This window comes from Protopterus annectens, chromosome 4.part1 (assembly GCF_019279795.1).
Source record: "Protopterus annectens isolate FY-2018-M chromosome 4.part1, PAN1.0, whole genome shotgun sequence".
NCBI classification, from domain to species: Eukaryota; Metazoa; Chordata; order Ceratodontiformes; family Protopteridae; genus Protopterus; species Protopterus annectens.
The window spans coordinates 891,748,381-891,765,706 of record NC_056734.1 but is presented as its reverse complement, the minus strand read 5'-3'; the positions used below and the strand labels follow the sequence as shown (position 1 = coordinate 891,765,706).

Here is a 17,326-nt window from a genome sequence, read left to right as displayed (position 1 = left end):
TCACTCCCTGCCTCCAAGGTCTAGGTCTGTAATCCCCCCATGCCTGCATTTGTTTTCATTTGCACCACTTCCACTAATGCTATGACCCTTTCCCCAAACAGTTGGCAGCCTCAGGTAAGGCCTGAACACTATTCAAAAGAGAGTGAGAATGATTGCCTTGTCCACAGAATCTATTCAGTCAAAATACATGTGAATACCTTGTTAACTTTGGCTGCTTCAATTTCACTTTGCAACTCTTGAAAGAATGCTGCTTTCATATATCATAAGTCCTTTTCTTATTCTGTCTCCTTGATTTTAAATGTTCTAAGACTACGTTATTGTAATCTTGTGTTATCATATACAAATTACTTTTTATTGTCCTGTGCTGACTCTTAACTGCCACCAGTTTTGTCACATTCTTCAGCTTACTGCCTATGACTTACCTTCCATCTTTTGCCACACCACCTATCTTAGCATCTAATGCAGAATGTATTATCCTGGTGAATTATTATAAAGTAACATTAGAGAACTGCATAACTATATCCTGAGACAAACAAGCCTGATGGAAGAGGTATAGGTCTGCATGGCAATAAGAGATGCAAGTTTAGCCAACATTTTATTAGCTTGTTCAGTATGCAATTCAGAACAGTTTTCCCAAATTCAGTCTGTGCTTTAGATTATATAACAGTCATTACAGGTTAAATAGGGATATACTTATTTTCTAAGCCACAGGCAAAGGGATCTGCCCATTATTTTAAGTGTTACCTGTCAATCAGGTTGAGGGTTATCAAAATTGTTAAGGTGTTTACTTCACAAACAAAAGGTACAGGCTTTGATTCTCACTGCAATAAGTTGGCTAGGCTTAAAATGGTCCACTTATGCAGCTAGCCTACTACTTACCTATGAGTCTGTTTGTCGTATTTTAATAACCTTTACAGAGCCTGACTGATTGTTTCTTGCTATGGGATTCTGCATACATACAATGAAGTGCCCAAGAGGAGAGACCCAAATGCCAAGTGTGCTACTGCTCTTTCCCTATCCTGAATATACATACACAAAACACACTTGTATTTCTAGTTTTTTCCTAAACTGTGATTATCCTACCATCTTTATACCTCAGGCTATTAGGCACCCCAAAATGTACATGTGACACCTTTATTCTTAGCTGATTGGCTAGGAGTGTATCAGTTGTTTAGTGATCCAATACTTGAGCATCAGCAATTGCCTTTAAGAAGGGTTTGTTGGAAAAGACAGACAGTGGTATCGGTTTTACCATTGCCTCCTACATGCAGTGAACTGGGGCCTCATTATATATAAGTCTAGGGGTACAGAGGCAACGTATGTACCCACAGATGACTAAGACACATTCAGAACAACTTGATCACTTTATTTTCAAACAAAACAGTATAACTGGCCATTGAAGAATCAGCATGGAACTTGAGTTGCCTTCCAGGAGGAAAAGCTCCATATTGTTGTAATACTGTTTATTACTTTATTATATAATCTTATTATCTTATTATATAATTTCATTATCTTATTATTTAATCTTATTATGTAATCTAACTTTGAAAATAGTTACAGTTACATTTGGCAGAATGTCCTGGAAGAACAGACTCCATAAACATAGAAAAGATTGAGTTACACAAGCCCCCTTTCTTTATATTATTACTATTGTTTTTCTGACTCTATTTTACTGTTTCTTCTTGGTATCACATTCATCTGAATCTGCTGATTAATACCCAAAATCCCCTTTTGAAATACCTCATTCAGATACCCATCACTCCACTCAAGCTCTTTCATGCTGCATCACATACCTACCATATGCAGTTTCCAGCCCAAACTCCAGCAATTTAGCATCATTCCACTATACTTCCTGTTTACACTTATTTGGAGGCATATATGCAACATCCTAAGGTACAGGCCATATAGAAGACTATTTTATGCAGCTTCCATGATACTTGCTACACTTCCTTGCAGACCTCATCCGTATTCTAAAATAAATCACTGTCTACTGCCCATTTTTGATTCAGACTTGCATTTTTATCATCAGCTCCAAGCTGGTGGTGACCCATGGTTCCTCCTTCCTCATTCCCAGATATACATTCAGGAATTTCCTGAAGCAAAGGAATGAGGAAAAAAGACCTGTTCATAGAAAATATCATGAGCCTTTAAGCATCTATTGCAAGAACACCAGTTATTGGAGAGCCCACATTCTGCCTCTCAGTAGTCAACTTGGGATTAGTGCTTCTGTTTTCTCCTGGTGAGAGAAGGAGTGCAGTTACATTATTTCCTGGAGACTGCTGATCACCAAAAAGCTTAATAACTTCTTTATAGGGTACAGCTTGGAATCTGTGCTTATATTCTGATCCCGGTGAGAGTATGAGCAGAGTGCATTGATTCCTAACTCTTTCTGGTTGGAAAGTGAGTGTCTGTGCTTAACGTACCTGATTGGTCTGGTTGCTATTCGAGGCATCTACTAGAAAAAAAGCTACAAGCCTACAGACCCCTGCATCATCTGGGACAAGACTCACCAAACAGGCCGTGGCTTGCTTCTCGTCTTGGGATTGGTGCTAACATTTGGCTTCTGGTCAGAGAAGAACCAAAGGAGTATTGTATCCCAGCAGAGTAAAGCTGTGCTGAGACCAGCATTAGTAGTAGCCAGGCAGTAGCCATTCATGCGACTCCCCTCTTTTCATCATTCTTCACAAGCTAATTCTTTATTTTCAGTAAGTACTGCTTGATTCCTTCCTTACTTCAGAATATCTGCCTAAATACTTCATCCTTAAATTTTGAGGGTCTATGTGTTAATTTCACCTCAAGTGTCTGGCAGTGCTCTGTATGGATTCAGACACTCTGAGTGACATTTTTCCTGTAAAAGGCTTCAGTACTTAATATAGCGAGCTCATATCCAGGCATGTCTAAAGGCCAGTTCTCTGTGCTTTCTCCTGTCAACCTGGTGAACTTGGGCATCCTGAGGCAATGTAGCAACTGCCTCATGTACACAGACAACCCTCTCCTCTTACCTCTCAACACTATGACTTGTGAGAGATGCACATATATAGCCAAATTGGAAGCCAAGCACTCCCCAGCCAAGACTGGATTAACCAGTCAAGAGGAGAAGGTTAACACCTGCACCACACCACATTCAACACATAGCCTTCCAGAACATACACCACCACAACCCTCACATAGTAACACAAAACACACATCTACCTTTGTGGAGACTCTCAATAAAAATCTACCCAAACAACAGAGACCTCTGAGGGAGAAATGCAAACAACCACTACATCCCAGCACAAACCATGAGACACATAGCTCACATAAACAGTGTGCCACTCAACAAAAGCCCATAAGGCAAAACAACTTACCCAATATACTAGTCATAGGTGACTCAATAGTAAGGCACACTGATATCCCACTAGGTTCAATAAGGAGAAAGTTATGGTCAGCTGCCTGTTGGGTGCCAGGATCTGCCACATAATGCATGCACTTAGATCACTCCACAAGAGGTACAAATATGACTATGTCATTGTCCGTGTTGGTGTGAATAACTTGAGATGTACCTCCCTGGACTACATGAAAAGAGACATAGAGGAGCTCTCGGATCTTGTAGCCCAGACTGGTATGACCCTAGCTCTGAGTAGCATCCTACCATCACCCAGAATGACACCACAGTAGAAGCAGAAAATGATTGACTTCAACAATTGGCTAAGTTTCTGGTGTCATTCTAAGGGGATGCAGTATCTGTCTGCCTGGGATGACATGATCAACAGACCTCGATGCTTCACCAGAGATGGCTTGCACCTGTCACCACAGGGATTCTGGATACTGGCCAAGGTTCTTGCCACCCCTATAGTGCCTTTTTTAGGCAATGTCCTGAAGACAAAATTGTCACCATAACAGCTACAAGCAAACAAAATCTGAGGGTTATGCTACTCAGCGCTAGAAGTCTAAATCTCAAAATGCACTCGCTCGAAGCACTCCTTAAAATGGAGAACATCAACATCTGTGCATTGACTGAGACCTGGTTCAAGGCTCCGGAGAACACCCCAGCACTACCAGGCTATAATTCATACCAGACCTTTCAGCCCCTAAACCTGGACCGAAGCACTAAAGGTGGTGGTGTCTCCATATTCATAAAGGATATGCACACCTCCAGACTAGTAGCCTAACATAACACATCAGAGATACTTCAGGTACAACTAACACTAGGTAAAACTGAAATTCAGGTTGTAGCCTGCTATAGATCCCCCACCATGTCCCAAGACTCCCACTCCACATTCCTAAGCACACTGGAAAATATTAGGGTACAACCCAATACCCTTATACTGGGAGACTTTAACTACCCCTCCATTAACTGGGAAAATTATTCATGTACCAACACACTTGCTCAAAGTTTTCTGGAATTCATTAAGTCCAACTCATTCTTACTCCCACCAGGGGTAGTAACATCCTTGACCTGGTCATTACTAACATGGGCAACCGTTGCTCTACACCAGTAATCAACTCCTCCCTGGTCATATCTGACCACAAGCCAATTATCATGGATATCCACATCCCACACTCACTTTCCAAAAGAAACCACTGTAAAAAAATTCTCCAAAGCCAATTTTGGACTTCTAAAAACTTGACGACACTCATGCAAATGGAAAATAGGTGCATGACTGAATCATACACCAATGCACTGTATGAGCACATATACAAGTGCATGGAACGGGCCATACTAAACAGAACCAAGATGCTCTCCTCCAAAAAAAGGAAGCCAATCTGGTGGTCCCCCACCATAAACAAACTCTATAACAGAAGGAAAAAACTGTTGCAGAAAAGGGTGAAGTCCCAAGACTGGAAAAACTCCCTTGTCAGCCTCAGCAAAAAACTGAGATCCATCATCAAATCCTCTAAAGCTAGCTACGAAAACAAAATTGCTGCAGATTCTAAAGACAACCACAAGGCATTCTATAGTTATGTCAAGAATCTACATGGCAATACTCAGATCTGCTCTGAGTTACAGCACAATGGCAATACATATACAGAATCAACTGATATTGCCAACATAATGGCTGACAGGTTCACTGTGAACTTTACCCCCCTTTCACCCCCTAAAGGGCCTATCACAATACCTGAGGAATGCCAAGTCCCTATTATCATGGCTACACAGGTAAAAACACCACTGTCCAAAGCCAAGAATACAGCTTCCATGGGACCTGATAATATCCCTGGCTGTGTTCTACATGAATTACAAAGTGAACCGGCACCACACCTGAGTGCCCTGTTCAATCACAGCCTCATTTCAGGCTTTGTTCCTACTGAATGGTGCACTGCTATAGTCATCCCACTCCATAAAGCGGGAGCGACTACAGACCCTGGGAACTACCATCCCATTAGCCTGACAAGTCTGATATGTAGGACTATGGAGTGCATCATCATGGACCTTATAAATAAGGACATAGGGAATCTCCAAACTCTGGACCCCATGCAGTTTGGGTTTGTAAAAGGTAGATCATTTCTGCTCAACCTGATAGACTTCTTTGAATCTGTCACCAGAGCTGTGGATGAGGGCAAGGTAGTTCACATAGCCTGCTTAGATCTTGCCAAGGCCTTCGACACCATCCCTCACTCAGGAATCATAGAGAGACTCACTAAACTAGGCATAAACCCCTATGTCATAAGATGGGTTGCCAACTAGATCACTGATAGGACCCACACTGTGAAAGTAGCGGACTCCAAATCTGACTACCAGCCAGTTACAAGTGGTGTCCCACAGGGATCGGCCCTAGGTTCTCTCCTGTTTGGCATCTACTTCTCTGACGTTCAAGCCAATACAAAGGGTCTCTGGCTGACCAAGTTCACAGATGATTGCAAACTAGGAGCCATTATTGATTCTCCACCTGATGTAGACATTCTACAAAAAGGCCTCACTGACACCAAAGACTGGTGCCAGAACCATGGCCTTAAGCTCAATGCCAGAAAGTGCATTGTCATTCCCTTTGGTAAAAATTCAGTGCCCATAAACTACCACATAGGCAGTAGTCCACGAAACACTGAAGGTGTGATAAGAGACCTGAGGACACAGGTTGACAGCAACCTCTCCTTTGATAACCACATTGCCACTGTAGTCAGAAAGTCCTTCTATGTGGCACATCTCATTACAAAAGGTTTCTCATCCAGGAAGAAAGACCTATTATAGAATACAATGCCTCATTTGACATGTACCTCACTAGACACCTACAACAACTGGAAAGACCACAAAAATACCTCACTAAGAGGATCTTAGGTCTTAGACACATGCCCTATATGGCCAGACTCAAAAAACTCCAGCTATACTCTGTCTCTTATCGCCTACTTAGAGGCGATCTCTGCTTGGCATACAAAGCCATGTCTGACCCAGAGCTGCTAGATATGCTACACCTAAAGAAATCCCAAGCCCTCTTTGCCACATGCTCCAGGGACCTAAACCTCATTACCACAATAAACAGAACATGCTGGAGGGACAGGTTCCTAACCCAGAGACTTCCCATACTCTGGAACAAACTTCCCATTCATGTCAAGCAGAGCACTTCACTGGCCCTCTTTAAGAGAAATCTTGATGAATGGATGGGCAATAGGAAATTCACCCCGGGAATCACTTCAGTGCCCTTGCTTGACAGGGGCACTGAGAACTAACTTTGGGCGGCATGATGTCAGGGAATCTTCTTGGGCTAGGCTTATATAGGCTCCAGGGATGTTAGCCTAGTACACATCTATGAACACCTATGAACACCTATGAGCCTCAAAAACAAAGTATGTCTAGGAGAAGCTGTAGAGTGGAGTGGAATACATTCATTGTTCTTGTATGTCTCAGGATTGGAGTTATGTTGTCCTCTAAAAAGTTCATTTATAGTGGGGTCCTCCAGGGATTAGTTCTAAGATCCTTCTATGTAATATCTACTTCTCTGTTATTAAAGCTGATTTTAAAGGTCTCTGACTCTGTGGCTAATACAGTTTGCAGATGATTATGAACTTGGAGTTGTTATCAACGTCCAGAGTACTCTCAGATCTTCCAAGAGGGTCTAATATGTGCAAATCTATGGTGCCAGGACCACAGCCTTAAGCTGAACGCTAAAAAGTGTTGCACTGACTTTTGTGATTAACATGAACACCCATGCACATACTGCATAGATGACCCCCCCCCCCCAAAAAAAAAAATGATGTTCATTAGGGACCTGGGCAGCTGTAGATAATGAACTCTTCTTTGACTGTTATGTACCTGGTATTATCAGCAGGTGTTTCTACCTAACCTAACTGAACACCAAAGAAAAGGTATATCTTCTAGGGCTGAGAAGTTATTATCCTTCTCTACCCCTCCTACATTAGGCCCATAATATAATATAATATAATATAATATAATATAATATAATATAATATAATATAATATAATATAATATAATATGATATAATTATCCATTTGACATATATCTATGTAACCAAGTGATCCAGCTTCAGACTGCTAGATAACTTTTTTGGTGCCCTACACAGCTTGCCGATCTTGTGCCCCCACAACTCAAAGTTGAAGAGCAAAAAAAAAAAAAATTAAACTTTTGTAAAATGTAGCTAATCACTTGCTATAAATATAGCAGGTGGCTTGTTCCAGTCTAAATCCCACTCATGGAATACGAAGTTCTTCAAGCCTGAATAAAATTGTGGTACTGGCATTCATTTCTAAATGCTCATAGTGCCTTATCCAACTGCTTACTGTCCAGTCAGCATTTGCTGATTGAACCCTTAACAACTTGCACCCAGTACAGCTGCCCACATTTTCTGCCCCCTTGCCCAGCCTTGGATGCTACTCAGTCCAACTTGAAAAAACCCAGCACTGCCTCATCAAGTGAATCAAGGGTATCATTTCCATGAACTATGCATATTGCTTTAAAGCATTCTCTCGCTTATCTGACTCCAAATGAGTAACCTCTGCTTTGCATGCAAGGCCTCAAATGATTCAGTTCTGTGTGACCTCTCCCATTTACAAAACCTATAAACACTGTGAACACCACTCAAAAGGTTTAAAACTCCTCCATAACATACACAGAACCAGCTAGTGGGATAGATACCTCTCTGACAAAATTCCTCAACTCTAGAACAGACTTCCTGTACAAATGATCTATCCATTCAATGGCCTATTAATAACCTGAATCAACAGCCCAATAGTAACCTATGAAAACACAAAGCTATGAATGTGTAATTCTGTTTTAGCCTTTGCTGAGTGAATAACCTTTTAAAAGCCTGCCTGAGACAAAACTTACACTATGCATACTTGAGCTCGTGGTAAATATATTAAAGCGTGATAATAAGTACATTTCTTTTATGTGGCATCTTATCCAACCTGTTATTTCATGAGGGCAATTTCTGTAACTTCCTGCATACTGTTCAATATGTACTGACAGTTATACTACAAGTATCACAAAAGCAGGTCTAGGCATCACTGGGCATGGTGTCGTGCACTAGTTCTTTCCATTTTGCTACTACTTAAAGTATTTTTTACAGAACAATCACACTTATCTCCTGATGTAGTCTGTATGTTAACTCAGATTTAAGTTAAAGCATGGGATGGTCTGTTATATCTGAAATATTATATATTACTGAATCAGGCATGCCATAATGTTTATATGCCCTGTGATAACATTCTCAGTGGAAATAAAACTACAGGATCCTATAACTAATGGTTATGTTGGCACTTGTTGCTAATGCTAGATAAAAAGTGTAAGAATTGAAAATGTGACAGTGTGTTCAGTGATAGAGATCTGTAACATCCGAAGACTTCAGTCTTCCTAAAGTTCTGGTGTTCACAATATTCAGGATATCGACTAGTATGGTTTTCAGTGTTTTTTAGTAATAATAATAATAATAATAATAATAATAATAATAGTAACAATAATCATAAGGGTCAGTTTGATGTGGATGATTATAAATATTGCAAAACTTCCTCCAGTTCTGTTAACCATAGTCACTATTAGTGCAAAATCAAAATTACTTTGAGTCAACATAGTCTGACAATCTGATTTTTTTAGTATGTATTTTTTAAGAAGACTGTGGGCACTTGATAGAAAAACATTTTTTACTTTATTTTTTTCACCTTTTTGCCTCTTGCTGTTTATTTGCTCCACCTAAACAAGTGATCAGCCCTGTCCCTTTCATTCCTGATGTTGTAGTGAGAATGAAAGCCATAAATGCATGTTATTTGCACTAACCCTTTGCCCATGGCTGAAAAGGGTATCTCCTGCAATCCAGGAGCAGTAGTTATAAGTTATATAATGAGTGTGTGCCTTGAAATTCTCAGTAATCCACAAGTGCTCTACAGAGTTCTATTTGGTAGGTAAAATGCCTGTCAACCTCTTGTCCAGAATCTTCTTACTGCTGCACTACCTTGGTTCTCCAGCAGGTGGAGGTGATGCAGCAAGCCAGACAACCTTCATCTTCCCATAATATCTGAGCTGAGTGTAGCCTCTCATTCCCATTCCCGCCCCACTCCCGTCACCTCATTCCCTTGTGCAGTCATCACTAGATGAAGCTATGTAATCTGGGATGTAGTCAGGGCTCCATCCAGATATACTTCGAAGCAGACTTATTAGTCAGGTAAAGTTCAGAGGTTCATAGGAGGTTACTAGGCTAATGGCCCTAGGACCTTTACAAGCCTAGCCATGCAAAAAGACAGTCTACCCTAATTGAGTTTGATTGTCGTTGTTAGTAGAGCAATTTTATGATCAGCACAAACTACCCCTGTCCATGAGGGATGTAGGTGTCACCCCCAGGATGAATTTATGGTCACCCATCCAATTGTAAGGTTGTGCTTAAATAGGCTGATTGAGAAGCTCTGCTTCACATAAAGTGCAAGCTTATTCCAGAGGAGTGGCAATCTGTGGGAGATATATTTGTCTCTCCAGCATGTTTTGTTAATGGCACAGGCTAGGTTGAAATCCCTGGAGCGAGTGACTCTTGTCCCATTTGATTTGCAGATGTGCAGCATTTCCATTATGCCAGGCATAGGTCACCTCTCAGCAGCCTGTATGATACAGAGTACAGTGACAAGGCTTTCAGTCTTTTCATGTAAGTCACATTTTGGAGGCCCTGGTTTCTCTTGGTTAGAAACCTCCATGGTCTCTCCAGTTGCTGCAGGTGTCTGGTGAGATACATACAGAAGGGAGCATTGCACTCAATTAGTGGTCTGATAAGGGTCGAATACAGCAGCGTTATAACCTGCTTAGTCTTGGATGCGATGCCCTTATTTATGAGATGGCACCGTAGAAGACTTTCCTTATCACTATGGACACATGGTCATTGAAGTTTAGATTGCTATCAACCTGTGTTCCTAAGTCTCACCCCACTGGGTTTAAGCTTAGAGGGGTGCTATCTATATCATAATTAGCAGGACTACTTCTTTGCCAAAGGGGTTAAAGAGGCATTTTTTGTGTTTAGTTAGTCCGTGTCTTTGGCACCAAGCACTTGTCTGCGTCGGCCCCTTCTTTAACATGTTTACATTGTTGGGACTCAGTGATTGTGCCCAGTTTGCATCATCTGCAAACTTGGTAAGCCACGGGCCATCTACTTTCATCTGGACATTAGAGAAATAGATTCCAAACAGTAGAGGGCCCAGCACAGATCCTTGTGGTATTCCACTGGTAACTGGTCTACAGGTGATGGTGGACTCCCCAACTTTGACAGTGTGCTTTTTGTCGGTGAGACATTTGGCTACCCATCTAGTGACATATGGGTTAATCCCCAGCCAGGAGAGTTTCTCAATGATCCCTTAATGGGGGATTGTGTCAAAAGCCTTGGCTAAATTAAAATAGGTGGTATGTACTGCTTTGCTCTCATCCAGGGCTTTGGTGACATTCTCAAAGAAGTCCACCAGGTTTAATAAGCAAGATTTACCCTTGACGAAACCAAGTTGGGTTGGGTCAAGAGTTTGAAGGTTGCCTATGTCCTTTTAAATAAGGTCCATGATGATACTTTCCATGGCCTTGCAGATAAAGGCTGATTAGGCTTATGGGTCAATAGTTTCCTGGGTCAGTTGATGGACCCACTCTGTGCAAGGGTATTATGGTTGCTGTTCTACACTTTGCAAGAAAATAGCCAATGTTCAGGCTATGGCTAAAGAGAGTGCCAAGTGGTTCCATTAGGTTTTGTTTTAGATTGTTTAGTACGCAATCTGGGATATTCTCTGGTCCCATGCATGGCTTGTGGGGACAAGGGGTGAAGTTATTGCCAAATCTGTCAGCTAGCAGGTTGGCAATTGCCTCAGGTTCACTGTGAGTGACACTGTCCACTATAAGTTTGGCACCCTTTTAGGTTCTACATGTAGCTAAAGAATGCCTTATGGTTGTCTTTAGCTAGGGATGCTAATTTTGTCTTATAACTAGCCTTAGAGGACTTTACAAAATATCTGATTTGCTCGTTCAGTCTGTGGTGGGTATTCTTCCTCTTTTGAGTAAGTTCCCTTTTCTTCTTAGATATCAGTTTCTTTCTTTTGTTATATAACTTATTTATACTTACAGTCCACCAGCATAGCTTGTTTTTTCTGCAGGGCCTGGTTTTAGTCCTGTCAGGTACAGCTGAGTCAATACATTTGTTTAAGTGGCTATATAGGGCATTTGTGTACTCTTCTGCATAGGAGTCATTGTTGGCTGTGTTAGCAGGGGCTTTGAAACTTTTTATACCATCTCTTAGTAGGCTATAGTCTGCTTTAGAGAAATGTTTCATTTTTTTTGTTACTGTGGGGGTGTCAGGTCTGATCTTTACTTCAAAAGAAACTGATTTATGGTCTGAACATACCACGGAAGGCAACATGCAAGGAGTAATGCAGTGACCCCCCCATGTTGGTGAGCACCAGGTCTAGGACATCTGAGTCCTTTGTAGGGGTGCAGACCAACTGTTTTAGGGCATTTGAATTAACGAAATCTAGGAACCTCAGAGCAATCATGTTTGTGTTCATGTAAGTCACCCATTTGATGAAAGGATAGTTGAAATGTCCTAGGACCAAGGTGTTTGGCTCTATATTGAGTGACTCTAGCAGGCTCAGGTAGGTGTTGTACTTCTCCTGGTTCATGGTAAGGGACCTGTAGCTAACGATGATGTAGTAGGGTATTTTGCCTATAGCTGTTTGGACCTGGAGTACTCAAGAGAGTCATACTGTTTTACAAGTCTTGAGATGTATTTGGATTTAATGAAGATGGAAACACCTTCACCTTTGGTTCTTTCACACTCGTTTTGAGGTTGGAATGTATGAAAGGCATTGTAGCCTTGTACGACCAGGGTGCTCTCTGTGGCCTTCTACCAAGTCTCAGTGACTGCACAGACATCAGCATCTTACAGGGTGAGGAATGCTTCCAAGCAGTGCAGTTTGCTGTTTAGGCTCTTAGCATTAAGCAGCATGACCTTGAGTTTGTCTGCAGTGGATTTCTTTATGTCAGAAGTTTTGTTGTTTTGGCATTGCCTAAAAAGGGGACAATGGGGAGGCATGCTTGTTTAGCAGTATCCAATAGCCTTGAAGAGACAGGTGAGGGCCATCTCTGGAAAAGCAGAGTGGTTTGTCGACCATATCATCCCAGGCTGGCAGATACTGGATCCCCCTGGACTGACACTAGATGCTCAGCCAATTATTGAAATCAATCATTTTTTTGTCTGTATTGTGGTATCATCCTTGGTGAAGGTAGAATGCTGCTTAGGGCTAGGGACATACCTGCCTGGGACACATAGTCTGAGAGTTTAGTCACGTCTCTCTTCATATTGTCTAGAGAGGTACATCTCAAGTCATTCATTGCAACATGTACTATGGCAGAGTCATAACAGTAATTGTTGCTGAGTGACAACTGCATGCATGATTTGACAGAATCTGGCACCTGACAGACAACTGACCATGACTTTCAACTTGTCCAGCCTGGTGAGGAGGACATCTATGTGTTTCACTCTTGAGTTGTCTATGACTGAGACATTAGATTTTGAGATGTTTTGCCTTAGGGGCTTAATTGTTAAGACACTGATATGTGTATTATGTGTAGTGGTGGATTCTGTTTGTGTTTCAGTATGTGTAGGTTGTTTGTGCTTGGGAGGTCTCTGGTTTTTTGGTAGGCTCTTAGTGAGTACCTCTGAGTATGTGGGTTTATGTGTCTTGATCTTATCTTGTGTTAGTGGAAAAGTGTGTGTGCTGACAACCAGTTTGATGTCTTGTTTATTCCTACATGAGAGGACTGATTTTAGTTTCATGGTATAGTTACATGTCTCACTGTATTTGTTTGCTTTAGCAGCAAGTGGCTATCAGTATACATGAGGCAATTGCTACATTGCTTCAAGGTGCCTGTCTCAATCAGGCTGGCTGGAGAAATGTTGGGAAACTGACTGTCCATAGTAGCAGGCAATTCATAAGCACTAATATCTGAGAGGGCAAATTAGCTATTGCTCTGGGATTAACAAGGGGACTTATTCTGCCGAAGATCAGGGATGGAAAGTGGGGCAGTGTTGCTCAGCGCTCAGCTGAGTTGCCTCCTGCAGTGCAGAAGTGCGCAACTGCATTGCATGCAGAGCATCAGGGAACCTGGGAGGGTTTCACTGACTGGTGTCTAGGGAAAAAATAGTTTCTAGGCATTTGCATCTATACAAGGCAGCGATAACCCCCGTTGCACGGTGCACAGCTATGAGCAAATGCATGGCTTATATACAGGTGAAATTAAACAGTTTAAAAATAGTCTGCCAATAGGATATCACACAATGATCCTTCCTCCAGCAATCTCCAGCTTAGACAAGGCTAGATCCCCACTCTTGTGCCACAAGGGTGGAAGGGAGTCCTTCTTAATGTAAGATGCCCGATATAAGTTCAAGTGTATGAAAAACAGGCTAGATTCAGCAGGTCTGGATCTAGTCAATGTTAACTAAGTAATATTTCAGTGCAAGACAAGTGCATATAATGAAGCAGGCACAAACAGTGAAAACAGTCAAAAATGCACAAATTAATGCAGTAAAACAATAAAATACAGTTTAAAAGAGCAGATCAAACTCAAAATTAACTGAGTTTCTTGTTCTTAGCTTTGGATGGCTTGGATTCAAGTAGAAACACTCTGGACCTCTAGCAAAGGATGCCAAATGCAGAGCAGCTCAGGTTATGTGAGCCAAAAAAACATGCAAACACAAGGCTTATATAGAGGCAAAATTAAACAGCTGTAAAATAGTCTGCCAATAGGAAATCACACAACGAAACTTCCTCCAGCAAACCCCTGCTCAGACAAGACTATATCTACACTCTTCTGTCACAAGGGTGCAGGCAGGGTTGGCCTTAGGTCAAGTGGTGCTCCCACTACACCACCCGGTGCCTCTTTCATGTTCTGTTTACACCATCCAGTTTACTGGAAAAGTGCCCCTGCTAGAACGGCGCCCTAGGCGGCCTCCTAGTTGGCCTATGCCTAAGGCTGGCTATGGGTGCAGGGGAGCTCTTCTTAATGTAAATGGCTGGATTTGAGTTCAAGTGTATTAAAAACAGGCTAGATTCAGTAAGTCTGGATTTAGTTTATGCTAATTAAGCAATATTTCAGTGCAAAACAAGCAGGTAATAAACAGGTACAAACAGTAAAAACAGTCAAAAAAGCACAAATTAATGCAGTGAAACAGTAGAATATAGATGAAAAAGTGTAGGTCAGACTGCATGTGTCTGGTGCTTTGAAACATGAAATTGTACTAAAAGTCCAGTAGATGGATCCTCAGTTTGTTTGCAAATAGTTTTCCATCCTTAGATTTCTGTTGTATCTGGTGTGAAACAAAGTAAACATTGTTGTACATGGTTTCATACCATAAACTTAAAGCAGTATTACTTTTGTGAAGACATCAAACCTGTAAGTAGTTGTTAAAAGATGGCTTGTGAAGTTATGAGAGTCAGTGGTAGTAACTCACTGAAATGAACTTTGACTTTCAGTTGGCCTCCAAAGTTGCACATTTTTATACAGTGATCATTTTCCAGAATTTCAGAGGCATAAGTTTAAATTCAACTTCTATGGCATATATCATCCTACTGTCCTGGTATTCTATTTCTACTTTCAGCAAACAGCAGTATAGCCTTGCCTTTAACAGTAGGGATATTAGTTTAGGGTTATCATTTCCTCCCCTCAATACTTTCTGGAATAAATTAGATGCAAATGTAAATGTTATTTGGAACTGATGTCATCAAGGTTGCCAAACCTGACAATGATTTATTTTGAAGATGCAGAACTATTAAGGAAAAAAGGAACAGTGCACAAGGCCTAACTTACCCCCTTAGTCTTGGTTATGCATTATTTCTTTTTAATGAAATGCCTTTCAGTTATCATTTTCTATTTGTCTGAAAGCCTTATCTTCTTGTTTATAGACATTATAACACAGGTCACAAAGCTTAAATAGTGTCAAAAACATATAACTTACCTGTTGATTGTTTTCAAAGACAAAAGTATGTATGCCCAACACCTCCCTGCCATACACACATTATATAAACTTTTATTTTTTTTTAAATCAGTAGAAGCTCATTTTATAACCAGATAAAACATTCCAGGGTTTGAAGGTAATATGGGAATGTATACTTGTGCCAGGATGTCATTCACTCCATTCATAACATATACTTTGTATTAAGTTTTGCTTTAATTAATACCTGGAGCCAAAGAAACTGTCACCCTTCTGTGATCTTGCACCTGAAAAAGTTGTAGGGCTGCTACTGTAACCTGAAATTATAAATCATCATTCATTAGTTTGCTGTTTTTAACATTCAAGCATTACAGTATCTCATTTACATACTTCACACTGAAGAAAGGGGATATATGAGGAAGTGAGGGTGAGAGAATACACAAATAAGATGGCATGGTCATTAAACACTGTCCATTTTCCTCCAAGACGAAACAAAAATAGTCAATGGTTAGAATCTTGCACAAATATACCTCCTTCAACAGTAATCATAATATAGAAATAATCACCCTTGAAAGAATGGCATAATTCGTTAGTTTACTACTTTGCATGGCAGAGTAGTGTAAAATGATTTAACTGTTAACAGTACTAAAAAAACAAATAATTACAAAATGATTTAACTAAAGAACTTCAAACAAAAGCTCTACCATCCACAGGTGAGGACCAAGAAATGAATCAACTAAAACAGCTTAAGGTCAAATGACAGTGAATGGACCAAAGTGGTATATTAATATATCGAGAGCTTTTGTCTCTCCAGTAAAACAGACCATTAAAGTAGAAAAAGAAAGTGATGCTAGTTAAGACTGTAATATAACATTTGGTGCCACTGTACCACTTGCTAGGGGATTGCCACTGGCTGCTCTCAATCTCCTTTAGCATGCAGGAAAATGTAATCCGTGGTAGAAATAACTTAAGACAATCAGAACAGATATTATAGAAGAAAACAAGAAATTAATAAAAGTTAGTAAAATGACAACAGATTCATATGAAAATACTATATCTTGTTAGTAGAATGCAAAGCAAAATATGCCATTACAGCTGAACCAGTCACAATACTTTCTGAGACAGAATAAAAATCCTGGATTGTTTGAAACATCCACCATATTTCTTTCAGCTGCAGGAGATAAAATATTTGCCATGGTTTTAGTCATCTCACCCTCTCCAGAATCACTCATTCTTCAAGTCAGTTTAGCCAAAATTTGGAGGCTGTGAGTGCAGATGTTTAACTTTTGTAACATCACTTCGGACCTAACCGAAAAGGATAAAGAGGTCCAAGTTGCAACTTTACTTCATCTTGCTGGTGATGATGCAATTGTTTGTATTACTTCATCTTGTTGGTGATGATGCAATTTGTTAGTAAAGCTAATCTTCCAAAAGCCTGAAATGGAAGCTGTTAATGACAAGTTCCAGCAGTATTACAAACCTGCAAAGAACTGGCCATGTATATTGCATTTATTTTTCACTAGAAAAAAGGTCTGACAGGGATATGTTGACTTATATGCTACTAGGTTAAGGCAAAAAGCCAATAAATACTGAATTTGGAGAGTTGCAATATTCCTTGTGGAAAAACAGAACAATTTGTGACACTAAAATAACAAAGAGAGAAAGAAAGAAGCAAACTTTTGTCAGAATCTGATTTTATACTAAAAAAGGGTGCGTATGAGTACAGACCAGCAGAGTTAACTGGCATTCACATAAAAGAGCTTGCACAAAGCTTTGGTGCATGTAAAACTAAAAGAAGTCAACATCTGTTGGTAAGTGGTTTGGCAGTACTATAAAGGGAAGCCATAATGCGACAAGTGTTTCAAACAGTACGGCAGCAAAGAAGGCTACAGTTATGTCTAGGACAGAAAGCTCAGCTGACATAATTTTGTTAAATGTGTGGATATTAGCACGACAA

At 40.5% G+C, this 17,326-nt stretch overlaps 1 protein-coding gene across 2 annotated transcripts in view; it reads right to left on the bottom strand.

Annotated features, from left to right (window-relative positions):
* The window catches only part of VWA5B2 (von Willebrand factor A domain containing 5B2), a 1,682,718-nt gene that overhangs the window by 51,411 nt on the left and 1,613,981 nt on the right, over window positions 1-17,326 (bottom strand). For both annotated transcript variants that reach the window (XM_044070629.1, XM_044070630.1), the window contains one exon: window positions 15,617-15,686. In XM_044070629.1, coding sequence (XP_043926564.1) covers window positions 15,617-15,686 — 70 coding nt within the window. The remainder of the gene's footprint in view (window positions 1-15,616; window positions 15,687-17,326) is intronic.